Genomic DNA, 26564 nt, shown 5'->3' with positions numbered 1-26564 from the left:
AGGCTCGCAGCCAGAGGAGAGGATCTGGAGGGATGGAAGCGTGCAGCCTGGTTAAGTATTTGAATTATGTCATTGACGTCAGCACAGTCATAAACCTCGCTGTGGCCCATCCCTCAAGCCGGCCCGTGCCAACACAGCTCCATGGTGCATTGTGAGGGAGCTGTCAAACAGGCCCTGATGAGGTGTGTGTGTATGTGTGTGTGTGTGTGTGTCTGTGTCTGTGTGTGTGTTTGTCTAACAGTTGAAGCCTTTTGTTTTGATAAGTGAAAAGATTGGGCTGCATTTGTAAACTATAAAGAAACTCAGTAGTGAGGGTTGTTTGTTAGAGAAGACAAAGAGTGATAGTGTGGTTTCGAGGTTGAACCTGAACGTCTGCAACACTGCAGGTTCTCCAGAAATGACTTCCTTAAAAATAACACCACATTCCTAAAATTTACATCAAGTTTTATACAATAGAGACTTATTTTATTGAGGTGTCAAATTAACACACTGTATATTTAACAGTTTTGGGAGCTTTTTTGCACCAATATATGAAAGAGAAACGTGCATTTGTGTATGTGACTGGAGGAGATTTTTCATTGTAATCTGCTAAATGTTTTTAAGATAAGATGAGACTTTACAGATCTCTGTGGAGATGTTGTATTGAGTTGTGAAATGAAAAAACTAAACAGAATACACACACACACACACAAACACACATTTAAAATAAATTATGCTAAAACAAAACGGCACAACAAATAAAACAAGTATAAAACAATAAAATAGAAAATAAACAAATGTGGTGTCTTCTACATATCTGTGTGTTGCAGTTTTTAAAATGTTAGACTATAAGAGGGTTTACATACAACACATTCATGGATTTCCTTTCTTGTAACTCATGTATGACTCATGTCAACTCTGACATGAATCTCACGGTCTCACTATGACACACACAGTGCACACCTAATTTTCCTAATGAAAGTAAAACAATAAAAATATTAATACATTTTTATTAATATATATATAATTTGTAATATAATGGATAAAAAATATATAAATATAAAAAAATATAAAAATTAGGAAGCAGGTGACTCATTTATTAGCTCAAAGAGGAAAGTTTGTCTGACTCAAAGAACAAATAGTGTGACACTGGCTGTGTGCGAGTCACTAATCAAATTCACTGTATTTACAGTTTTAGTGTATTTTCCCACCAGATGTATGCTGAGCCATTTACCTGAAGAGAAGTAGCCCCTTTGTGTAGCTTTTCTGATGGGACAAACATGGTAAAACTAACTAACACTAAACTCTTTCTTTCAGTTTAATTTTCTGTCTCTTTCCTAGTGTTAGACATTCTTTAACTTTCTACTTATGAATAAATTGACGCACATTGGAGGTGATACAAAGGTGATTCATTGCACCCGGCCCCCCCCCTTTGTCTGTGTCAGCTCCACGTGTAGTGAAATCAAACACAACACTGAGTACGTGCAGATATCGATGTCAGATTGTGCACCGTCTCCATCATGATGTGGTGAGGTCAAGATGAGGAATGTGTGTGTTTGCGTACATGCTGATAGCTCAGAGCTGTTTACGCTTTAACTGACGGTGGTGACTCAAGACTTTTTTTATTGACCCTGTGTTGTAACTGGCCACATTATTTCCTAACCAGTCGAATTTGTATGAACAAACATGACTTAAGCCATATTACTCACTGTGTTCAAGTCAAAAAGTACCGAAAAGAATCAACTACATGAAAAACCTCAACTGCACTTCAAACTAGTAAAGCTGCTTACACACAGAGACTCTTGGTGCAATGTGACTGATGGCTTTTACTCTAGTACTGCACATAAGTACAGTTTTAAAGTACTTTAAAGTACTTTTTTACTTAAGTATTTCCATTGTATCCTACTTTTTACTTCTTCCCAGCCTATCAGAGGAAAATATTCTTTTTATTCAATTAACTGAACTTGTGTACAATATCTGACATCCGTAGTCACTCTGCAGATTTTACAAACAAGTATGATACATTGTTATAGATCTACTGACCCAAAAATATAAAGTAGTTACATTGTGGTATTACTACTGTACTTATATGTAAGTAAAGGATCTGAATGCTGCTTCCAGCACTGTCTGAAGCTCATCAGTAGGTGGTATAATGGATGAAGCAGTGCAGTTTTGCAAACCAAGCTTCAGCCAGACAGCGAAGGAAACAGGTTTGGGGGGTAGAGTGAGAGCACAGAGACGGGCAGTGTGAGGTGGAAGTGAGCGGAAGGTGTCTCGGGCGGGAATGGAGTTGGGGGGATGTTTGAGCCCAGCCCTGGTTGTTAGTGCAGTTGATGGCTCTCACAGAGGCTGGTTTGTGGCCCTATAGGGGAGAGAGATGGAGGGAAAAGGGGGAGAGAGGGGAGGCAGACAGGGTCTGTCTGCACACTGAGGTCTGTTGTCCTCTCAGCAGCCGCCAGCATATGGCCAAAGCATTAGGACACAGAAGAGAAAAAAAAATAGACTTCCACTGAAAAAACAGGCTGGAAAAGTACCCCGCACTCTGTCTAGGAGCAGGTTTCTCAGACTCAAAGTGCGTCACGCCACCTTTGACTAGTGACATTGTTAAATGTCTGTCAGCCCATTTACCACTGTATCAGCAGGAGGCGATGATGGATCGAGCAGTTCCATCTATCCCTGCTGTGTGCATGCAGACGTGTATATCTTCCTTTTAAGTACAACTTCAACTTGCAAACATAATTATAACATGAGTGAAATTATCAAAGCGTAGCTCCAGGTCCAGCTGTTGTCATTTTTAGGAAACACAACAGATGAATGTGTGAAGTTCTGCTTCTGTGATCTTGCTGTAGGCAAGTGGTGTGAGGCCAGAGACTAAAACCAGTAAACATTTGTTCTGCAGTGTTTTATTGCCATTAAATTCTTGACTGTGTATATGAATCAGCCGCCAGCTTTAAAATGACCTGTGGATGAGCCAAGCCTTTGATGCTTCCTGACTGCGCCGTTAAAATGTCTAATTTCTCCGTATACCCTCATCGAAGGGAACGGGGGCAGGATGTGGTCGCACCTTCTTGGCAACATCTCCTGCGTCTATGGCTTAAGATCGCTGCACATTAGTGTGTACCCAGTTACAACAGCTCACTGCCTTGTGCATGAACTGCTTTGATGTTGTACTTTCTGCTCTGTGTCACTGAATTTTACGTGGCTTGGATGCCAGTGGTTCTAGTGAATAGTTTGGGCCACAAAGCTTGGCGTCCAGTGATATATTGTAGCCAAGGGTTCTTTGAATTCTCCAACCTGGAGCTCAAATTAAGGGAAATTGGTCTGACCTGAGAGTTGAGGCTAGAACCAGCAGTCGTGCTCTTGAAATCTGAGGAGCCAGTGGCATGATTTTCATAAACCGCAGTCAAACCCAAGCATTTGAAACTTGACTCTCCTTTGTGATTCAGAAGAGTCACTGTCATCGTATTGTTCTGATACCTTTAAGTGGTGGGAGGTTTCCTCAACCTACATATATATATATATATATATATATATATATATATATATAATATATGTATATATACTGCCTGACATTTCATTGAAGTTCTTTGTTAAACACCTGTGGTTCAGAGTCTGTATGCCATCACTGTGCTTTGAAGTGCTTTGATCCACTATATTGACGTAAATTGGGGAGCAGCACGCTGGCTGTCCTGTTGTGCTAAGCACATGGGGTAAATTTCTTCCATGTGTGAAGCCTATGAAGTAGAGATCAGTCTTTTCCATAGAGAAAGGAAGGTGGGGAGATCCAGATGCGTTCATGGGTAGCTCCCTCCAGGCAGAAATTTGTTGAAACATTCTTCCTGGTATATCTGCGTATGAGATTTTTTGAGTCGTTTCCTCATGTTTTGTCATCTCAGGCTACTTCTTATAAATCAGTATTCTTCTTCTAAAACTCGGCCGCCTACCACATGTGTGAGTCATAGCTCCTAGCGAGCTATTTCATTGAATGACAGCTATGATCGTCCTTACCAGTCACTCCACCATTCAGTAATTCCACTCCATGTTTTGCGTGCATTCAGGGCCAAAGAGGAAGTGCTTTGGTTTCTTTGGCACACAGGGAGGCCCTGGTCTGGCCTCCCCCCAATTCAGGGAGTCAAAGTTTGCCTCTCGTGTTGCTTGTGCAAACACAGAGTTTGGTGTTTGATATAATTTTTTTCTCTCCCTCTCGTCTTCCTCAGAGAGGTTCAGAGAGGAGAGAGCCAGTTTGTGAAGCGTGGTGGTGTGGTGTGAGTTGCTGCTGCAGTTCACCAGAGTACAGCCTTGAAGTGGTCTGCATGTTTCAGAAAGGAAGTCATCGGGAATGGAGGGAGTTGGAGCAGTTGTCTTTGCAGCAGTGACAAAGTGCGTCAAATCAATTAAAGCAGATTTTTTCTTACTGTGTCCTCTTCCTGCCGTTTTTCTTCTTCTTGTCCCCAAAGTTTTAATATATTAGATATCACAGAGATGCATCTGTTTGGGTGAAACATCATGAAGGGAGTAAAAAAAAAAAAAAAAAAGCAAAACCAGATGGATCTCTTTCACCAAAAGCCCCTCTTCAGGCAGTGGCGTTTGTGTACAGTACCTGTGTGTACACACCATTTGTATGTGTTTAAATGGGAGGGGGGGGGTCACGACACATCAACAGCAGGAGGCTGCAGACCGCCTAGTTTGCACGCCACTCACTTAGTAGAGTGGTACTGAGAGGGGGGCTAAGCGAACGAGAGACAGCCTGAGAAGGGGTGGGGGAACCAGACAGAGTGGGAGGGGGTTTGCAGAGCGCACGAGAGCGAGGGAAAGAGGGGGTATGGAGAGAAAGAGGCTACAGAGAGAGAGTCAGCAAACAGTAACTCTAGCCTCAGTTTGTCTGAGAGTACGACTTCCCTGAACTTTCTGAGGTGGTGGAGCGTAACAAGATGAAGGAGCTCTGTGTACACACCTCCCCCTCTTCCTCTGCATCTCCCGGATGTCCTGCGGGCCAGTCCTCTGTACGATCAAGCCACTCTGGGACCCTTGGACCTCCACGCATGGTGTCAGGGGGCTCCAGTATGGATATGGATCCGCTGGGGCCTGATTATGTGTCCATGTGTCTGTTGGCAGATGAGTCCTACCAGAAACTGGCTATGGAGACCATGGAGGAGCTGGACTGGTGTCTGGATCAGCTGGAAACAATCCAGACCTACCGCTCTGTCAGCGACATGGCCTCCAACAAGGTAGGACAATTTGGCTTGTATGTGTGCAACTTCACAAATGCACTGCATTTGTTTTGTTGCAATGGACGGGACTTTTGTGTTTGTGCATTTGCATTTGTTTATGTTCATTTTCATTTGAGCTGATTGTTATGCAAGATACATTTCTCATCTTCAAACCAAACCTTCATGTTTAAAACAATTAGTTGAGGGGAGTCATTTATGAAGAGATCTCAAGTAAAAAGCACATCTTCAAAATGTGAAATTTTCAGAAAATAGGAACTATAATGTTTTTCGGCTTTAGCACCAATGCTCTTACGGTTGGTCCAAGCGGGTTTTTGAGAAGTTTTCATGAGGCCAAATGGTCAAAAGGTGTTATCAGCTCACTCAGAAACCCGTAATCCTAAAAGTTAAAACATCATCTTGCAAAATATAACATGTACTATACTGATGGATGTCTGTATTTATGATAATATCTTACAGCACCATTCAAACTCTTAACTTTGAATGTGTGATTCATTGCGTCAATGCCTGCTCTACCCACTGAGATAATGATCACCATAAGACCTCCCAGGAACACAGCATACCACCACTAAACAGTGTCATGTCTCTCAAACCACAGTTAACCGCGATTTACATCAAAGATTGGTCATTTAATTAACTTCAAGCAAGTTCAATCCAAATTCTAATAGTTGTGTGAAATTTCAAAAGCATTATTGTTATTGCTGTAGGGGTTCTGTAATTTGCTGTCTAAGAACATGATGTTGAAACTGATCTTGAGGTGATGACTTGACTAGCCTGTTTGCAGTTATACAATTGGTCTTTGTTGCAGTGTGTCTGTAAATTTGCACAGTGTATGCAAAATGTAAATAGCTTTCTGCCACATTGACGCACTTGCAAAGTAACAGCAGTTCTGTGGTAGTGTATGAGCTGGCATCATCATTTTATGGATCTCTTACAAAAAAATAAAGGTGGTGTTTATTTTGCATACATGACTATTCAGTTCCTGTTATCTTTGAAAGGCATAATTGTCAGTATTCCGTGAAAACCATATTTCTTTGTCAGTTTCCTTAGTTTATTCAAATTACCACACTGCGTGTTATTCAACCAGGTTGAGCCATAGAGGTGCTTGCGGTGTGATTTTAAACTGCACACAGATGCTTTTGGCATTCATTTTGTGTGGAGGTTGGCTCTGTTGTAACGCTGAGATCAGAGGGACATTGGTCCACTTTCTTAAGTGACGTCATCATGAAAGGTCATATTTAACTGATGGACACCAGTTTGTCTAGACTATAGTTTAAGATTAACAGAAAATTAAGACTTGAACTGAAGGGAAAGTTCATGCTAGCTTTAAAGGGCTAGTCCACTGTATTTCAACCATATCTTGATATCTTCACAGTGAGTAATGACAGGTACATTGCATTGTATCCTCTTGCTCTCATGTCATTCTCCTTTATATCATTATTCTTCCTTTAACTACAGTATGGAGCAGACAAGGTCTCATTTACTGTATGTCTGCTTCTAACCAAGGAAATTGCGCTACAAGAATCACTGATGTTTTTCATTTTAGTGCTGAGGTTTGTGAGTTATGTCGGACCAAACATTTCTGCTTTGCTAACAAATGTGCAGACACTACAAAACTTTGCATGTAACAATAATACATCTGGAAACTAAAAATGCCAACACAAATGTTAGCAAGCTAAATGCCATTGATGTAGCACTATTCCCTTGTTGACAAGTGGCCAAACTAGTCTTTCTGTAGCTGGGGTGTTTACCTGAACTGCATCAGCTGCATTGCTATACATTGTGCATATTACTGGCATGAAATAACTTGTAGTCAGCCAATATTGAGTTTATTTTAAAGATTTTCTCTAAAAATGAAAAGAATACAGTACTTTTAAGGTTACAATTTACACCATGAAAATGTCTAGTACAGTATTTTGTGTACTATGTACAGCCTTAAAATATAAAAAGTTAAGTATTTACGAAGTTACTGAAGGTTCTTTTTTAACAATGAGTCTACAGCCATGCAAGCAACTCTGTGAGGCTTTACTGAAGCACAGCGGTGCTTTAAGCTAAATGCTAAAGTCAGCACGCTAACATGTTCACATGTGACAATGTGAACATGCTTATCTTTAGCGGCTATAATGTTTACTGTGTTAACCATCTTTCTTTAACATCTTAGCATGTTTGCCAATTACCGCTAAACACAAAGTACAGCTAAACTATGTGAAGGTCATTACTTTTGGTATTTGGTTTTAGACAGATTAAAACCTGATGATGATATATGTGTATAAAAAACTATGGGCTCACCAAAGTTGTTACAATTCATCCTGAGGCGGACATGAATGTCTACCAAATTTCTTGGCAATCTATCTTATAGTTATCAAGACATTTCAGTCTGAACCACAAATGTGAACCTCATGGTGGCGCTAGATGAAAAGTAGTCACCAAATCAGTAACATGTTATTTTGATGCTTCGAATAAAGTCAACTTTCTGATAAAGTGAATCTAAATAAACACATTGTGGTACTATAAGACAACACAAAGCAGCTATTTAGAACTAATTACTTCCCTTTGCTTTGATGCATATAAACGTTTCTTCTTGCGTATTTAATTTGTGCAGACCTCAACCAAATTACACTACAGTGCACAGTATTACTCAACCCCCACACAGACAGAGGAGACTGTACGGCGGCGTCAGATTATAAACACCCAGGGTGGTGTTGTCCATTTCCGTCTGTATTCTACACTGTGGTCTGAGGGAGGATTGGGATGGGGAGGGGTTGTTGTCAAACCGTGACGGGTGACTGTGACCATGACACCAGTTTCCTGTCTCTTTATTTCCCGTGCCCCCTACTGCCCTCCCTCCTCTGCTCCCTGGTTTCCAGACGACAATAGCGGCGCTTTGACTAGGCAGCCAGGTTGAGTCTTTACAGACAACCACGTCACTGGGACTGTAGAGACAATGAGCACAAGGCTGTACAGGCGTGCGGCAGCACAGCCGGTCGGTCAGACAGGCCGGGCACATTGTTCATCGTGAGTTCCTCCTCACATGACCCAGTACCACCATTAAGCATTGTTGACCAATGCTGCTTTTGAAAGAGTGGAGGTCAACAGGTTATGATGTGCTAGATTGTTGTGCAACTGTACATGTGAGGAAATAACTTATTAGTCCATTCATGTGTTTATTGCAAAATTAATATCACATATTTTTCAGTATTGCACCATTAATGCACCATCTGCAGGCTTTTGCTCCTGCCCAGCTTTTATATGACGTGATGTCTGACAAAGAGCCCGTTTCTTTTCGGACCCAGAGAGGATGTAATTGAACCCACGATCAAACCCAGCGTGTCTCCACTTTCAGTGTCCAAGGGCACAGGTGTATCCGGGGTTACGGGACCACACACCCTGCTGACCGCCGGCCTGGTCGCTGTGACCTCAGAGCGGGGAGCTGCTTCCCTGCCCCTCACTATCATTAGCGTCGCCACACTTCCATGCTGATGCCGGTGACGGCCTTGGACAAACACTGCCATCTGAATTGAGTTAGAGGAGTTTAGCGCTCTGCGGGTTAGCGTGCGAGCAGAGCCCCTGAGCAGAGCGCAAGCGAGTAGGAAACTTTAACTCACGTGTGGTCACTTCAACTTTGAAGCGCCGCCGTCTTCAGAGGGGAAAAAATGACAAAATTATTGAAACAGATGTAGTTGTGGGTCTGTAGCTGTGGCAGGGGTAATGGACATTAAATTATAGTGTTGTGATTCTCTTTGACTGAAAGGGTGGTGAGGAGATCAGACAAGCAGCAGCAGTGATTACAGTACCTAATTGTAATTAAAAAGTTTTACCTCTGTAATCTGCTGTTATCATGGAAAATAAACTAGAAGGAGGAAGGAGGAAGGTAAATATGAAACCTGTTTTTATTGTAACCCTATTCTTAACTACCGTTATCCAACACCTTCTAGGAAACGTGTCTTCCTAATGTTACTAAACTGTGAAAACTTGCCGGGCATAATCCATTGTGTGTTGACACTGTAAACAGCCACAAGTGGGGCAGAGGCAGCATTGACTCACTCTGGGCTTTGTGAGATTGCAGAGCAGTGGTATTGCAATATGATGTCAAACTGTTCCTGTTTAGTCCCTCTTTTATCTCTTTCAGTTTCAGTCAAGGTCATAGTGAGCTGTAAGAACTGAGCCAAGTTTTAAAGACTGATCCCAAAGGAACACATATATGTCATTTGTGTGTGTTTTCTACTACACTACGTCAGCATGGCTGTCTGCTAAACTTGTTATCTGGGACTCTCAGTGATGAACTCAGGTATGTTAGTTGTTTGGTGCCTTGGGCCATGTTAGGAAGCAGGATGTCTACCAGTAAATGACCTCAGTGAATTACTCTATCAGCGACGAAGTAAAGGGGAAGTAGGTGGGGACACAAGCTCGGGCCTGTGGTGGAGGGAGGAGCTGTCGATCTCTTGTTAGACTGTGTTGGCCAGTCAGTCAAGTCAGCTTTATCGCTATATGTTTCCTGTCTGACGCCACTTCAGAAAAGAGAATAGAGAGAGGAAGCAGGCACAGTCTCAGACGCGCTGAACAGTGTTATTACTCTAACAACTTTAAAGGATTTCTTTCGTGTCGTGTTTTGGTTTTTGTTAAGAGACAATGGGATTATGTTGTTCTGAAAAGCAGAAGAAAAACTTTGGGATGCCAACAAGTTGGAAAAAGGTGAGTTAGTTTTGGAGATTGTGCTGCTGTTGTTTGCCATATGGACAGTCTGACTTATCCTAGATTCATTGATTTGATTTAAGGTGATTTCATTTCTCTAGCAAGCATGATTTCATATTAAATTTAGTTTATTCTTCCACTAATTACTTTGAGAATTTCCTGTCTTGATTTGGCTTGATTGTTTTAGAATCCAGGTCGCTAAGACAAAGACCCTCGCAGTGCGCCGGCACATTTGACTTAAAAATCTTTTTGTGTTCATTTTAAAAAGTTCAAGTGTAAATAGTGTTTTGGCGTACACTCCGACATTTCATTCACATTACCGTGTTGCTAAAGAATGGCTCCAGTATGCACCTATTTTGAATATGCAAACTTTTATGAGGCGTCAACTCAACATCTTCTGAGAACTCTTTCTGGTACTGTTTATGCAACTTCTCTAGGTTACCTAAGTCAGGTTTTTTTCTCAGAGTATGAGCACTTTCTGTATGTAAAAGGATGTGTGAGTTAATACCGTGCATTGAGTAATCTGTTCTCTCGAACACAGTCATAGATCTGTCACCCTGCTGTGAGCATATGCTGTGTGTCTGAAACGAACTGTATGACCCTGGGTGACTGACATGTGGCTCTGTGCCTGAATCATTTCCTAGAGGTCACACAAATCCGCACCGTTCCGCTGCTTTAAAGAATCAATTACAAGTCCCTTTGAATGGAATAAAGCCGTCTGATTCCAAGCTCAAATTTTTGTCCTTACGAGCTCTCTTTGATTTTTATGGCTTGCCTCTGGCAGTCTGGGTTTTGAGTGCAGCCAAGGCTTTGAAAATGGTATTAAAGTTTCACAGTCAAGTAGATGTTAGTTGTCTGCTTGACAGCTATTAGACAGCTGTTGAGACCAGAGAGAGCCTGGTTCACAATGAAGAGAAAAGACCCCATTGTAGGAAATAAAAGGGCAGAAAAAAAAAAATCGGTCGTGATTGTGGCTTTTGCCAGTTTTCAGTGTTTGAAGATATTATAAAACCCGGAAAGCACAATCACATGTTCAGGGTAGCAAATTGATTGCACTATTATTCCATTGTATTCATTATAAAGATTAGGATGTGGTTATGCATTAGTGCTTCTCTTTCAGTTTTACATCACTGGTCAGATTCTGCGTAATATAAACTGTGGTTGTATGTTTTTGCTGTGTCTAGCCTTGTTGTGTCTGCCTACAGCATCTCTGCTGCAGATTGTGTGCTGAATGAGTGTGTGTGTGTGGTTGTACATGTCTGTGTGTGTACGTATGTGATAGGATGCAGTGTGTTTAGAGTGGGGACCACCATGAGAACAACGGAGGGGGCCACGTGACTCTGTTGCCATGGCGTTCAGGTTGTCGTGCAATTGGTGGTACACTGGTGGGCTGCAGACTGAAAACTCTCTCATCTGTTCGTCTCCCATCGTCTCGGTTTGCATTTTTCTACAAAGAACTGCCGCAGCGAGGCAGCAAATAAACAGTTTTCTGAAGATATTCTCGACTGTTCCTAATATTGAGAACAAGGACACATTTTTCATATAGAATAATGATTGAATGACTGAACTGTTTACAGCAGCTTCTTTTCATAAGCCTACAAATTACAAAAAAAAAAAAGACTCAACCCCAATCTGGTTAATTAATACCCAGCATCTCTTCACCCATGTGATAAACACTCCACTGCTTTGAAGCCTCACATTGCGCAGTATGCGTTGGATCTGTTCTGCATTACTGAGCAGGAGGGGAGTGAATCGAGAAGGGAGGGAGCGACCGAGATGGTGGGGGGGGGGGGGTAAAAAAGAGACGGTGGGAGAGGGTTTTGCAGAGAGCACAGGAGTGAGGGAGAAACAGAGAAATAGCTAGAAAGAGAGAGAAAGATGTGGGGGGGATTCTCCAAACTCCCGTTTTCTGCAGTGCTGTGCATGGTTTAGTGTTCAGCAGGGGTGGGAGGCAAAGAAAGGGAGAGAGAGACTCCACCAGTTTGTCTGCCACAGGGGACTCTACAGCTAGAGCGCATCCCCCTCCTCCTCCTCCTACTCTTTCTCCGTCCCTCCTTTCCTTTTCTCCCTCTGTCTTAGAGCCTGCCCTTCCTCCCTGCCTTGTTCAATCTGGGCTCGGGAAGGCTGGATTTCCCCCCCTGCATGTCACTGGATCCCATTTGGATGGTGGCAGGAGGAGACAGAGGTTTAGAGAGACGGACAGAGGCAGCGAGAACGAGGGAAAAGAAAAAGAAATATTGATTGCATCCAGGGGGATTCCATCACTCTCACCAGCGGCTTTGCGATCCTGGAAAACAGCAGGCGACGCTATGAGGAGGCACATTTGGCCGGGGATGTAGGGGTCCGCCACAGCCCCTCTGTAGAGAGTTCAGCTGGGGCGTTTTTTACCATAGTCCACCGTTGGAAGGCGGTGATTTTGGTGGCGCCTTGAGCTTCAGGCTGTAGGGCTGAGCTCAGCCTTGGGGGTCCACTCAGAGAGGAGCATACAGGGCTTCTGCTGGGGAGCGCCAGGGGCTCAGCACAGCTCAGCACCATGCCTGAGGCCAACTACCTGTTCTCTGTGTCCTGGGGATACATCAAGGTGTGTCCCAGAGGAGAATAGACATAGATGGATGCTTGTCTGTGTGTGTGTGTGTGTGTGTACATGCACAAACTGTGTGTTAATGTCTCTTCTCTGTAGCTGATAAAATGCCTCAGATTGATTTTGTTCTGTTTTGATTACACACTTGCATGCATTTGATCAGATTCTGTCATTATGCTGTAGCACAGTGGTTGCGTGTGCTGAGAAAAACTGGCGCATTTTGGTACCCTGGAAGAATTGTGCATAAACATTATGACACCGCATTTTGTATATTATGCACCGTTTGTTGTTTGTTGAAATGCTCAGCAGTCAAGTGACTTAGTGGCTAACTCAAACAGGATCTAGAAGACATAAACACAGACCTTATATGGCGCATGAAAAAAACAGAGGCCATGTTCTCATGGGACATATTCCAGTGGAAAACAACAGGAAATGCTTTATCACTCTGCTCGGAAACAGCAGTAAAATGATTTAATGAATATGAATTTCCTTGTATAGATTTTTAAAGCATTATTAATGTCTGTCCATTTAACCTCATGTATGTTTCATCTCTTTGACTCTAGTTCAAGAGGATGCTGAACCGGGAGCTAAGCCACCTGTCTGAGATGAGTCGCTCAGGCAACCAAGTGTCAGAGTACATCTCCAACACTTTCCTAGGTGAGCACAGCAGCACATATTCACATATATATATAAACCATAAACACACACACACACACACAGACACACACAGACAGGCCATCACAAAATGTGCTGCATGTGTCATTGCAGTGTGAGACTTAAATAAGCCAACATCCTTCAGGAATGATGCTGTCTGTATATCTGCAGGATGTGAGATTACACAAAGCATGTGCTAAGTAGTGGAGGAACTCTTAGTTGGTCTGCACCACTGCTTGTAAACCAGTCTGATCTGGTCTGGAAGAGAGAGACAGAGAGTCCCCTCGCTCTGACTGCAGAGAGATGTGGAGGGAGGATGGGGTGGGGAGGGGTTGTATTCAGGGAAGACTTCCCTCTGGAGGGATCAGGGGCAATGAGTGAGGGGGAGAGAGAGGGAGAATGTTTGTGTGCATGGTAATGTGTGTGCACTCGAGGCTGGAGAGTTTCTGTACACTATGTGTGTGTGTGTGCGCGCGTGTACAGTGCCATCAGGTCCAGATAGACACTGCATTATTCATCAGGATGACAGCAGTGTTTCCTTGTCTCTTAAAAGCCTGGCGGCATTTCATGACTCACGTTAGCCAGTCAGCTAGTCTGCCCCACAGCTTTTCCACCTTGCATCCAGTTTAATACCAGCATAGAGCCAGACATCCAGCTCATCAGGATTGTGTGCAGATTGGGGTTTTTTGCTTTAGCTGGTAAAGACACCTCCATCTTTACCCTCAGAGGATGAAAAACCCAAAAGGGAAGAGAAGAAAAAAAAGAATGCGAGGGGAGAGAAACAAGGCAAAGGATGGAGCCTCTCTAACAATAGAAGTGATGCAGTGGAAATGATAGAACTGCTTGCATAGAAGAAACTAACACACGAGCACAGGAGGAAGCTCGGAGCATCTTTGAAGCTTAGTGGTTTTGTTGTCATCTGCATTGCAGCCAGCACCTGTTAGGTGTTGCGATTTTCTTCCTTTGCTTTGTAAAGGACGCAGCTCAGATATATCTTTTTTTTTTTCTCACTGCGGTGAATGTGGTGCACATACAGTATATAGACCGAGGGAGTCTCATTCTGACACTGTCAGCTGCATGCAGCATGTGAGAATCTCACTCTGCCAAACAGACGGGCTGAATCACATGCACCAAACAAACCCTCATACTCACAAGTCCCTCCTCTAAACATTTCAGTTTAATATGAGCCAACTTTCCACAATTCTGTGGATTGTTATTATAACATGACTGGGTTTCTCAGAATGCACGGGCCACTGGAATATTGTCAGATTTCATAAACATCTCATTAGCACTTCGTGACACCTGTGTGTCATCATGACACTCCTATTGTCCTCATACAGAAATATTTTTGTTAGTGATTGAAGTTTTTTTGTCTTAACTACTGTCAAAAAAAACATATTTTTACTGAAGGACACCGTAACTGAAGCATTGCTTGCTAATTAAGTAGTTGTCAGTGCAGCTTTAATGTGTTGTCACATACGTGTGAGAGGTCAACTATCTCCCCGTGTTAACTTTGTTATGCTTATCCAACATCCCCTAGCCTAGTCTGCTTTGGTCTTTGGAGTAATTGAAAAACACTCATCCTTTTTTTTTTTTCTCTTCCCTCATTCCTCCTCTATTCTTCACAGACAAACAGAATGAGTTGGAGCTTCCGTGTCCAGTTCCCAAGTCAAGGGAAAGGAAGAGGAGACAGGGCCAACAGCAACATCAGCAGCAGCAGCAGCAGCAACAGCAGCAAGGTGGGATGATGACTCAGATCAGCGGGGTGAGGAAGGTCAGCCACACACCCAGCATATCTGGAGGCACCGGCAATCGCTTTGGGGTGAAGACGGACCAGGAGGAACTGCTGTCGAAGGTAAGCGATCAACCAATTATTCAGGGGTGAGAATGACGCATGAGAATTGTGCAATGTCTGGTATCTCACTGGCTGAAACACTAACATACCTGTTTATATATTCTGACCTCTCTAATAGGATCTGGAAGACATCAATAAATGGGGACTGAATATCTTCAGGGTGGCAGAGCACTCCCACAACCGGCCACTCACATGTGTCATGTACACCATCTTTCAGGTCAGTGCCCTGCCTCTTCATCCTCCTCATCTTCCACCTCCTCGTCAAGTCAGAAAAAGGCGTGAAAGCATTCATACATACACACACACTGCTGTAGAAGGCATGAGGCACAGCTCACGTCAGTGTGTACGGTAGCCTATGTTCTCTGTTACGTTCAGCTGTCAGTATCACTACAGGAACATCTGCTAGAAGGACCATTAGCAGATGATTTCTAACTGTGAATCATCTTGGCAGGAGAGCAAGTTGTTTTCATTTTCCAGCCTTTTCTCTAGTATATGATTCACAATTTATGCTGGAAATTGAATTTAAGGTCAGATCACCGGTCTGCTGGCAAAACACAACCGACACGCTGTAGACTTTTCACTTTTCGTTGTTAAAATCTTGTTTTTCTCATTTTCGTTCTGTGTCGCATGCAGGAGCGAGACCTGATGAGGACATTCAAGATTCCAACAGACACCTTTGTGACGTTCATGCTGACCCTGGAGGGCCACTATCACTCTGACGTGGCCTACCACAACAGCCTACACGCCGCGGACGTAGCCCAGTCCACTCACATCCTCCTGTCCACCCCGGCACTGGATGTAAGTTACTTAAAGTCTCATGATGTAATAGGATAGCTTGGAATATATCTCATAATTTAAATTTATAGTGAAGCCAGTGTCAAAATGTCTAATAGGTCTTTAAGTTTTAGTTATAAATTTTTAAATTATAATAAATTATAAATTTTAATCATATAACCCTTATTAAATACAACTAATCTTTAACATATCAATACAGTACATATCAATGTGCATTTGAAAATAGTTTAATTGTCCTATTTTTTGCTTTTATTAGTCAATAAATTGGTCTTCGATTGTTTATCTAATAAGTTTGGATTAAAGTTAAAGCTGTGGCGCCATCGCCCACACCTTTTTCTCAAGCAATTTATTATGATTTAATGAGGTGACTGGCATTACTGTCAACAATCCTGGCATGCAGAAGCTGCATGCCAGACAGATTCTCACGTGAAAGGATCGGCCTCAAACTATTGTCTAATGCATTACCTTGTTTAGCCAGTTCTCTTTTATTCATCTCTTTTATTCTTCTTCTTTCTCTTCAAACACAGGCGGTCTTCACTGATCTGGAGATCTTGGCAGCCATTTTCGCTGCAGCGATTCATGACGTGGACCACCCGGGAGTGTCCAACCAGTTCCTCATCAACACCAGTAAGTCCTCTTTTGGCACCTGTTGTCTGTCACAAAAGTCGACAATTTCCACAGCTTTGATTTATTTAGTCTACATTTACAAAATGGTTGGAAACGTGCACGGTTTAATGGGATCCGTCTCCAAAGGCAACAACGTGGGGTTTTTTAGGGACACTGCACGGTTGCCATAGTTAACTGACCTGAGTTTAAAAAGCTGAAGCTCCATTTAATTTCCCTCTTCCTGTCATCTCTCCCTCCCTCCTTTCCTTGCCTGTAGACTCCGAGCTGGCTCTGATGTACAACGATGAGTCAGTGTTGGAGAACCACCACCTGGCTGTGGGCTTCAAACTGCTGCAGGAAGACAACTGCGACATCTTCCAAAACCTCACCAAGAAGCAGAAGCAGACGCTCAGGAGGATGGTCATAGACATGGTGAGGAAATGTCTGCATTTCTGTCTGAGGCTGAGGGCCAGTTTTTAGCTTCAATGATGATGATGTCTTGTCTACTTTATTGTTTCCTTCCTAAATGATTTCTTACATCATTCTCCAACGTCTTTCTCTCTTCCAGGTTTTGGCAACCGACATGTCTAAACACATGAGCCTGCTGGCCGACCTGAAGACGATGGTGGAAACTAAGAAGGTGACCAGCTCCGGAGTGCTCCTGTTGGACAACTACACAGACAGGATGCAGGTAAGAGGCGTGCTTGAAAACATACATGATAGACACTCTAATGCACACCAGAAAGATACAAGATGCCTAAACGGTTGATTTCCTGCAGGTTCTTCGTAACATGGTTCACTGTGCCGATCTGAGCAATCCCACCAAGCCTCTGGATCTGTACCGGCAGTGGACAGACAGGATCATGGACGAGTTCTTCCACCAAGGAGACCGAGAGAGAGAAAGGGGGATGGAGATCAGCCCCATGTGTGACAAACACACAGCTTCAGTGGAGAGGACACAGGTACAGAATACACATCCAGCTCCAAAAATCTACTTCTGTAATCTTACTTCTATTCAAGTGAGTCATTTTTACTAACATCATCCTCCTTTATCCCTTTCAGGTGGGCTTCATTGATTACATCGTCCATCCACTGTGGGAGACGTGGGCCGACCTGGTCCACCCCGACGCCCAGGATATCCTTGACATGTTGGAGGACAACAGGAACTGGTACCAGAGCATGATCCCCCAGAGCCCCTCCCCTCCCTTTTACACCAGCGACAGCGAGGGGGGACCACACGGGGAGGTGGAGAGGGTGCCAGTGACGGGTAAATTTCAGTTCGAACTGACGCTGGACGACCAGGACGGAGACGGGGAGAGCAGGATGATGGAGACAACTGACAGGTGCGATGGCGTGACGTTCCAAGATCATCCCTCTGATCCGGACGGGGTCGATATGGTGACACATGACGTCTCTCCAGCAGAAACATAGCCGAACTGATGGTGTTCGTGAGAGTGCGGCAAGTTTTTTTTTGCTGTTTTGGCTGAAATCATTTTATTGCAGTGGAGCAATCCTGCAATCTGGCTCTTTGGAGCTGCCTGGCTAAGAGGGCCTGACTGAATGTGAGGCACCCCTGCAAACGAGGCATGGAAACCCTGCGGCAGTTTGTTTTTGAGTCCCCTAGACGGGAGGTGGAAGAGCGTAGCCTCTGTTCTTTAAAGAAGGGACTACTGTCGGACTGCAGAGGCAGGGCTGTATCTGGGTTCTCACTGACAAAGAAGATGAAGTGGATGATATGAATCCGTGTACTGGGACAAGTAAAAATTCCAAACTTGCACTTCAGGACATTTTTTATGTTCATTTAGATTCTTTGTATCGTGTTGGAATTGGATGCCATGTGGTAAAGTGTCCAACCAAAACTACTGGTCAGCAAGTTATTTGTAACCACGTAGTTTTTTCTAACACTTGTCTAAAAAAAAAAAAATGTGTGTGCCTTTTTTTACAACCGTATCCTTTTGTAAGTGTTTTTATAATTTATTGAACACATTCATGTAGCTGTAAAATGTGTAACATTTTCTACAAGAAGGACATATTTGTCTCACACAGTCTTCCTAATGTTCTGGCAATAGTATAAGCTTGTTCTCACTAAAGCGTTCAGTGGATGTATTTCTAAAATCATTTGACTTCCCAGCACAGTTTGCACTTTGTGGCGAAGAGAGAGTGAAAAGCATCAGTAATTTTACTAAAGTCAGAAGACATGATAGTAAACCAAAACAATAATTTTATTTGATTTATCCAACTGTTAAGTTTTTTTTCCAATAATTCATCACATAAGCGATTAAATAACTCATAGGTCAGATTCCTTGAAAGCGGAAAAATATTTTGTATTTGGTAAAATAGCAAGAGTCCAAAAAAGTTTTTAAAAAGTCCAAAGATCCTTGTAAAGAAAGCACTTTGATGAATTCACTGCCACCTCGTAAAAGTGTGACCCCGTGTTTGAAGAGTCACTAGTGTAACAAGTCAAACTTCCAACCAGAAGTCAAATTGATGCCTCGCATCTTCCTGTAGCTGGATGACGAGTTCAGGCAAATGAAAGCCAATTAAGTTGAATTCCACCAAAAGTTTCCAAGACAAAATCCCACAACCTCATAACCTCCTCTACCTTTCATCCTGAGCTATTCCAGTATGGGAAATCTGTTTCCACCTCGTAATTCCCCTTTTCATTAGCTCACACACACCTGTTGTGGTTAACAGCATTCCATTCTCGTGAATACACTTAAACACATTGAACTTTGAATGACTGTAGACTGCGTGCACATTTAAAAAGACACCTGTTAGTGATTATAATAATTGTATCTTGTAGTTTTTATTGCAGCACTTTGAATATGTCGACAGTTCTGCAGCTGGTTGCTGATCTGTCCAACACTACCTTAAAGGTACCACATTGTAAGGTGCAACCTTCAGAATAAAGGGGGGGAAGTCAACATCATGTCGTGACATGATACGTCTTCTCCTGTGTGTGTGTGTGTGTGTGTGTGAGAGAGAGAGTGTTGCGTGTGTGCATGTGAGTGTGAGTGTGTGTGTGTAAGTGGTCACAGAGTTGCACAATCATGTTGCACCCAGCTGTGTTGAGCTGACCCTTCAGCTGTTTGTAACAGTGTATTTATTACCTTTTCCTTGTACATGATAATATTGATATTGATTGATAATATTCACTGTATATTTGTTATTATTTATATGCCCTACCACATGTCAAATCACAGTTTGACTGAACTTGTCTGGTGGTTCTGATTTATTGTATTTAGCAAGCTATTTTGCTATAAGACATGAAGTTATGCAGTTCAATTCTGACAAATTGAAATGTATGTTTGGTTTGAAATTCCTGCCAGATAATGTTTATACAGTCTGAACCCACAACACCTCGCTGGAGGTGCAGAAGAAGTCTGGCTTATGTTTTTGTCTTTTGTTCCTGGCGGATTATGAAGGCTGGATATTTACTGCAGTATATTGTGTACGGTGACGGGTCATTGTACAGCTATAGGAGTATTTGCTGAAATATGTAACATTGTTTCAAATGTATTTTTTCAGTGTTTTCCTCACAATATATTGTAAAATGGTATATGTTGTGCTCAACAAATGTTTTCTATCAGATTATTAAAATGGGCATGTATTACAGAATTCTCTGGCCTGAGTCTTATTGGATCACAACAGCAAACAGATCATAAGAATTTGTGAATCACAAGTTAAAAAGTAGATAAAAACTTTGCATCAACTTTTTTTTTTTGTTCTGACCTGGAGAAGGAGTGATGATAAAGTGACCTATAAATCATGACTAAAAGGCAACTAGGTGCACAAGACAATTTAAATTAATCTTCAGAGCTGCTTTTACAAACATGATCCTGCAATTACAGCATACTAACCAATGTGGTTTTGTTCACGTCATAGCTCCAGTTGTGTAACTCAAAGGGGAAAACCGGGTAGAAATGAAAGAAGAAAGAGGAAAACAACTTGATTGAGTCTTAGTCACTTTCTGTAATGACACCAGTGGCATATCTTCCCTCTGACTGAGCCCCTGCTGGAAACTAAGCCAGCAATGTAAACAGGAAGGGTAGAGATAGTAATGCTATGTGCTGCGCCCTCAGGGCATTCACTCTCCCATGGCCGTGAGCACCTTGACCCAAACAGATAAGTATCTGGAATACGTGATGTGCAGGAGCTCTGAGTAAAATTAGCACGAAGTCAGAGATGACTTTACATATTTCTGATTCTGAGTAAGTTCAACAGAACTGAAAAGGGAAGACTGCATTGATAAAATCTCAACCTCACTACTCTTTTGACGTGTAAGCTCAGCTCCTCCTTACAATGTCTTATAACTCATATGGTGAGAGATACTGTAATAGATTTTTGAGGGTTTTGGAATAGTGAGACTGCACAACACCTTAATATTTTAAATACTGTACATACAATCATATGCTGTATTTAAAGCTATGGTCCTGAGGATGTACTATAGTGTATTTATTATTATTTTTAAATATGTCCGTTTTCTAATCACATTCAAATGGTCACACAGATTTAAAAAGGCACTCATTTAGCTATGAAAACCACTCTACTCAAAGACCAGTGCTGAAGATTACCCTTGACACAACTTAAAATGTACTGAGCTAAAATGCACTGAATGTACTCCATGTTTGAAACATACAATTAATCATTCACAAGTTAAATGTTGAAAAAGATTTTTGTGACTTTAGGTTATGTTTACTTTGGAGTTTGAAGTATAGATGGCAGCAGGAAACCTGAACCTTCCTCCTCTTCCTTTAGATTCAGCAAAACTGAGGCAAGTGTTTACAGTAAACACTGGCGCAGACGAGGACTAGCGTTTTCCATGGTGGTGGTCCATACTGCCATGGCAATGGGCAGAGAGTTTGTTTGAAACTCTAACACAAGTCTTGTGGTTTGTTGGTGACTGACGTCAGCAGGGTGAAGGCAGACTGCCCCAGCCCCGCCAGCAGTGTCTGAACCGCCTGGGTTCAGGCTGGGCCGGAGGCTACAGCCAGTAGATCCAGCTGACAGCCAGTCAACCTCCTCTCTCCACTCTACCAGCCAGGCCCTGAAAGGGCCCACGGCCCAGGGCCAAGACAGAGAGGAAGAGAACCACTTCCAGCAAAACAAACCTGCTCTCTCCATATCCACTTTATAAAAACAAATGTCTTCCTGGTGTTTCTAATTGCCCACTGCTGTTTGTTTTTAGTTGGATTGACAGTAAGGACTGAAGTCAACTGGGCAGTCAGTGGGAGGAATACAGGGTAATATGGGGCATTCCAGGATAATTCAATAGCAGACCGGGTGTGTGTGTAAATGGCACAGATCAGCTCAGAGTGGCTGAGACAGATGGGTGAGGAAGTGAGCTGAAAAAGACAGTTCTGCCCCGCTCTGAAGAAAATGATGAATCTGGAAAAGATCAGATGAGGCAGTTAGCTTCCTCTAAGGCCTCTTGTATGTGTATGTGTGTGTGTGTGTGTGTGTGTGTGTTTGTGTGTCTTGTGTTTCATGGACTCTAAAATGCAGGATTAGGACAATAACAGGATGCATCCTTCCCAGAAAATGTCACAAATCATCTAGTTATCAAATATGGTGGCAGTCATAGATATGCCATTGTCCCTCTGAGTGTGGTTTTGCCTTTGCATGCAACTGTCTGAAATATCTAGAAATACATAGAATATGTATGGCAGCAGTTTTATAATTCACAGGATGAATAAATGCATGAGAAATGTGAAAACACACCCAAACTATAAGACAGGTTCTTCTGACCTTTCCGTGATACCAACTTTGAGTAATATTTATCAACCTTTGCTGTCATGGCAAAAAGTGAATAACGGAACAAAAATATTATGGAAATCCTGTGATTTACATCATGCAACCATAGAATGTGTGTGATCAAAAAGTAGGTGGATCCTAGGCACGTGTGTAATGCACTTGTCTGTGTCCAATCACATTTATCACATTTAAGGACATGAATACATTTAAGGACATGGCACCAGCCTGACATTTGTGCTGATTCCTCAGGGCTTTTTACCCAGCATGCAGCCGGCCCAGGAATTGTTCAGACATGGAAGGGAACATCCCTGTGGCGACGGAGCGGCGCACAAGAGCCTGCTGTCATCCTTGTTTGTCAAAAAAAAAATAAATAAAAAAATAAAAAAAATCACCCCTGGGATCATACATGCATTCTCAAAGATGACACATTAAGGCACATGCATGCTCACACACACACTAAATACTGTCTGACAGTGCAGATGAACAAATGTGACACTTGAGGATGAAGAGAACCCACTAGTCATGAAGGGGAATGTATAAAAGTGAATATTAATTATTCATGCACAGACACCACAAAACCTGAACCAATCCAAACATCAGGTACACACTGTGGGTGTCAGATTTTCACCAGTATGACCATTTCTAATATTAAAGCTGCAGTGCAACTACACAAAAATGTTGGCTTTCTCTGCAAAATAATCAGCAAATTTCTCAGCAAATAATCAGCTTTGGCTCTGTGGTGATCAAGTTAAGACTCTACTGTAAACAAAATCACATTTAAACCGCGTGGCCTTCTCTTGATTTTGCCTAGATCAATAAGAGTCCTCATTTGACACAAAGACAGACAGAGAGAGAGAGAGAGAGAGGGAGAGAGAGAGAAAGGGGGGGGCAGCTCTCGACTCTCTGCTGTGTCAAAGTGAGTGAGCGCGTGGGAGGAGATGTTCAACGTGCTCTGCAGTGGCACAGTCTGTGGTGGAGGGAAAGAGACAAAGAGAGAGAAAAAGAGAGGAGAGGCTTACACAATATGAAAATATCACATCAGCCACATCTATAGGGGTGAGATAAACAAAACATTTCTGGCTGTAGCACAATGTAAACTTCTGAGATGTTATCAAAGGTCATTTAGATCTACCCCCCAGGGCTTAAACGTGAATCTGATCTGAGTGCTTTCTTTATTGCTGCATGCTGTCCGACTTTGTTTTGCATCAAAACACAGCTGAAAATCACTGAAAAACTTAAATACCAGTAAAACTTAACAGGGTTCTGCAACTTGTATGATGCTTAATAGCCCAAACTATTAGCAAATAATAGGGACTGTGACTGTGCGCCTGACATGATTTAGAGATAACATTGTTGTCTTACAGTGAATCACTGTTCTTGTGTCCTCAGTTTATCATACATTTGCACTGTTCCATAACAACTGCAGAGGATATGAGCAATATAACTGTACATGTTTGACAGGAAAAATAAAACACCTACAGCATTACATTTTTTTTTTCCATTTTTAAAGATCACACTGAAACTATTCTTTCTTTTTCACCATCTTACAAGAGATGAGATGAGTCAGAGCCCTTTTGCTGTTTTTGTTGTGAATTCCAGTAAGGATCAGGGAGCGTCACAGTCTACAAGCACCGACCCAGCTTCCTCTGTGCTCGCTGAACTGCACTGTATTACGGGAGCGATAAGGCCTCAGCATTTCCCCCTCCACCCTGACCGGGGTTAGACAGCTGCTCTACACCTCCCCAGACGCTGCTCTCCGCGTCGGCATTGGGCTCCTCAAACGTGGGCCTGGCTGCACGTTGCCCCTGCGTGGAACTGATGGAGGATGCAGATAAGAAAGGCTGTTGTGACTGTGCTGTCTGAAAGCAAAATGTGACGATGGTCAGATAGCTCCTTGTAAGGCATCCTGGTGTTTGTGTCGCTGTGTGCCTGCATGTGCGCATAGACTACAATGTACAATGGGGGAAAGTACTGAGATCATTTACTTAAGGAAAAGTACCAATACAACAATCTAAAAATACTCTCTCTCTCTCTCTCTCTCTCTCTCTCCATATATATATATATATATATATATATATATATATATATATATAAATTTTACATAAATCTTTTGGGTTTTACATAAATCTTTTGGGTTTGTAACCCTTTAAAATGAAGCAGTGTCTGGTTGGGGCCCCTTGTCACATGTCAGACGTGATATTAGTCGTTCCACTAAAGAGATGTTTCATCTCTAAACTTCTCACATGGCTTCAATTGAATAACTGTGTCCAATATTTCACAACAACACAAACAATTCAAACAGATTTGTGCAGCAGAACTTTGCTTTTTCTTTTTTCATCAAGCTCCCATTAATCATCTTATGACCCCTCAGATTTATCTGGTGACCCTTTGGAGGGGCCCAACCCCAAGGCTGGGAAACACTGCCAGACTTAAATACCCAACTTTATATAAAGTTGTTCAAACTAGCTCCACCTCAAGCAGCTACAACAGTAACATGCTGCTTACACAATGATGCTTCAGTTTCTCTGATATTGTCATTCTGTGCATTTTACCGTTGAACTACTATGTTTATTTTGATACTTTAAGTACATTTTGCCAATAATATTTCTTTTACTTAGGTTGGATGTTGAATGCAGGGCTTTTTCGTGTAATAGAGTATTTTTATTTTGTTGATCTGGTATTTTTACTTAACACCACAACTTTAATTTTTAACAATGTGTAGTATTCTATAAGCATGTTTTTTCTTAAATAATGCAACATCCTATCATGAAAAGTATCTAGTAACTGTAGCCGTCAGGTGAATATTAGAGTAAAGATATTGAGTAAAATAAACCTAAAAATTGCATTTAAGTGCAGTAGCTACTTGAGTAGCTACTGCACTTAGTTACTTTCCACTTCTCAGTGGAAAGTACTCAGTTACTTTCCACTTCTCATAGTGCATATGTGCTTTGTCTGTACTGACAACAGAGACACCATTAAACACACAGGAAGGATATCGGAGCTCATCTATAAACAACGTCTGTCCAAATTACACCAGTTTGCTAGCATGTAAATATAGGCTGAGCCCCCTTGCAGTATGTCAAAGGGCAGCGCGGCAGACAGGCCTACGTGCAGATCACAGTGCCACCAGAGATGCCATGCCTCGCCTCCACTCTACCATGTCAGTCGGCCTTGTTAAAAGCCTGGCAATCAGCAGGGCAGCTTTCTTGTCTTTATTTCTCTGTTTTTTTTAAGGCTCAGAAAAGAAACCACAACATGAAAGAACGGTTGACAGAGTGAACCTTTATCTGCCTCGCCATCTGCTAAGTGTGGTCTCTCCAGTGTTATTAGTAGGGGGGTGGAAAATGTAGAAAATGTAGTATCAGTGTGGGCAAATGTAAGATCTTTATTTACTTTGAAGTCACGCTCACACAGGGGCCCTTTAGGCGAGCGTGTGCCATCAAAACTCTCACCCTCTGCTGGACACACAGTCACTGATGACAGCACAGATGGTATAACATAAGAGACATGGTTTTAACAGTTAATTAAAAATATATTTATAGGCAGTTTTGGCATCATTTGATGATCCATGTGTCCTCATTGTTTGGGGTGTCACAGACCCCAATATGTATGTTTTTTTTTCTTTTCTTCTGACCTTATTAAAACCCAATATGTAGAAAAGTATTGAAGCGGGGGACAAAATATGGAAATGGCCATTAAGCATTGTTATTACACCACCTAAGCCAGTAATACATTTTTTATATATGTATTGTGCATGAACAAAAACTGTATATATTCCTTTGGTTTGGAATATATATTCAGAAACAAGCATCAAGCTGGTAAAACAATGTTATATTTGCTTTTTGAACTGCTGAAGATGACACAGAGTCTCTAGTATCCAGAACTGAAAATTATGGTAAATAGTCTCATTTAGTTAATACATATTTATATGTTTTCTAATCAACTAACTATTACCATTTGAAACATCTCTTAAATTCAGAAAACCTCTGCTATCAATCACATTTGAAAAATTGTGCATATAGTATCAATGGTGAGCTCGATGTGTTTAATGCAAAGTGGGTTAAAGCTGACAGTTACTTACTTAATATGCTAGCAAACAGATAATCAAGACATTGCTTAATATGATGCTAGACATAGTATAACTACTAATATTATTAACCAGGCAATTCATTTATTTATGTTATTTAGAACATAAGAACAACACATGAATTAAACTCAGTAGTCTGGGAGTCAGGTAGGGAATTATTGTTGTGTTTTGATGATTTTGTTTGTTTGTTTGTGTATCAGTTTCTTTATCAGTACATTATGGAATTAGTATATGTCATTTTTTAAAATCTATGATATATGACTCAGGTTGGCTGGATTTTGTTAATTTGGGAGGTAGTAGATATGGTAGATCCATGGTAACTTTAAACGACCA

At 42.0% G+C, this 26564-nt stretch overlaps 1 protein-coding gene across 7 annotated transcripts in view; it reads left to right on the top strand.

The window, feature by feature from the left end:
* LOC137193838 (3',5'-cyclic-AMP phosphodiesterase 4B-like) overlaps positions 1-20008 on the top strand; it is a 53656-nt gene extending 33648 nt beyond the window's left edge. For 6 of the 7 annotated variants that reach the window (XM_067605233.1, XM_067605234.1, XM_067605236.1 and 3 more), the window contains 10 exons: positions 5095-5207; positions 13044-13137; positions 14763-14989; positions 15108-15206; positions 15623-15787; positions 16312-16411; positions 16668-16822; positions 16959-17081; positions 17170-17352; positions 17453-20008. In XM_067605233.1, the coding sequence (XP_067461334.1) occupies positions 5095-5207; positions 13044-13137; positions 14763-14989; positions 15108-15206; positions 15623-15787; positions 16312-16411; positions 16668-16822; positions 16959-17081; positions 17170-17352; positions 17453-17821 (1628 nt within the window). In that variant the 3' untranslated portion in view covers positions 17822-20008. Of the gene's footprint in view, positions 1-5094; positions 5208-11779; positions 12481-13043; positions 13138-14762; positions 14990-15107; positions 15207-15622; positions 15788-16311; positions 16412-16667; positions 16823-16958; positions 17082-17169; positions 17353-17452 lie in introns of those variants that run through there. The other variant, XM_067605239.1, reaches the window with a different exon arrangement.
* Positions 20009-26564: the final 6556 nt, after the last annotated feature.

This window comes from Thunnus thynnus, chromosome 12 (genome assembly GCF_963924715.1).
Source record: "Thunnus thynnus chromosome 12, fThuThy2.1, whole genome shotgun sequence".
NCBI classification, from domain to species: Eukaryota; Metazoa; Chordata; class Actinopteri; order Scombriformes; family Scombridae; genus Thunnus; species Thunnus thynnus.
The sequence above is the reverse complement of the archived record's forward strand: the minus strand, read 5'-3'. Positions and strand labels throughout refer to the sequence as shown.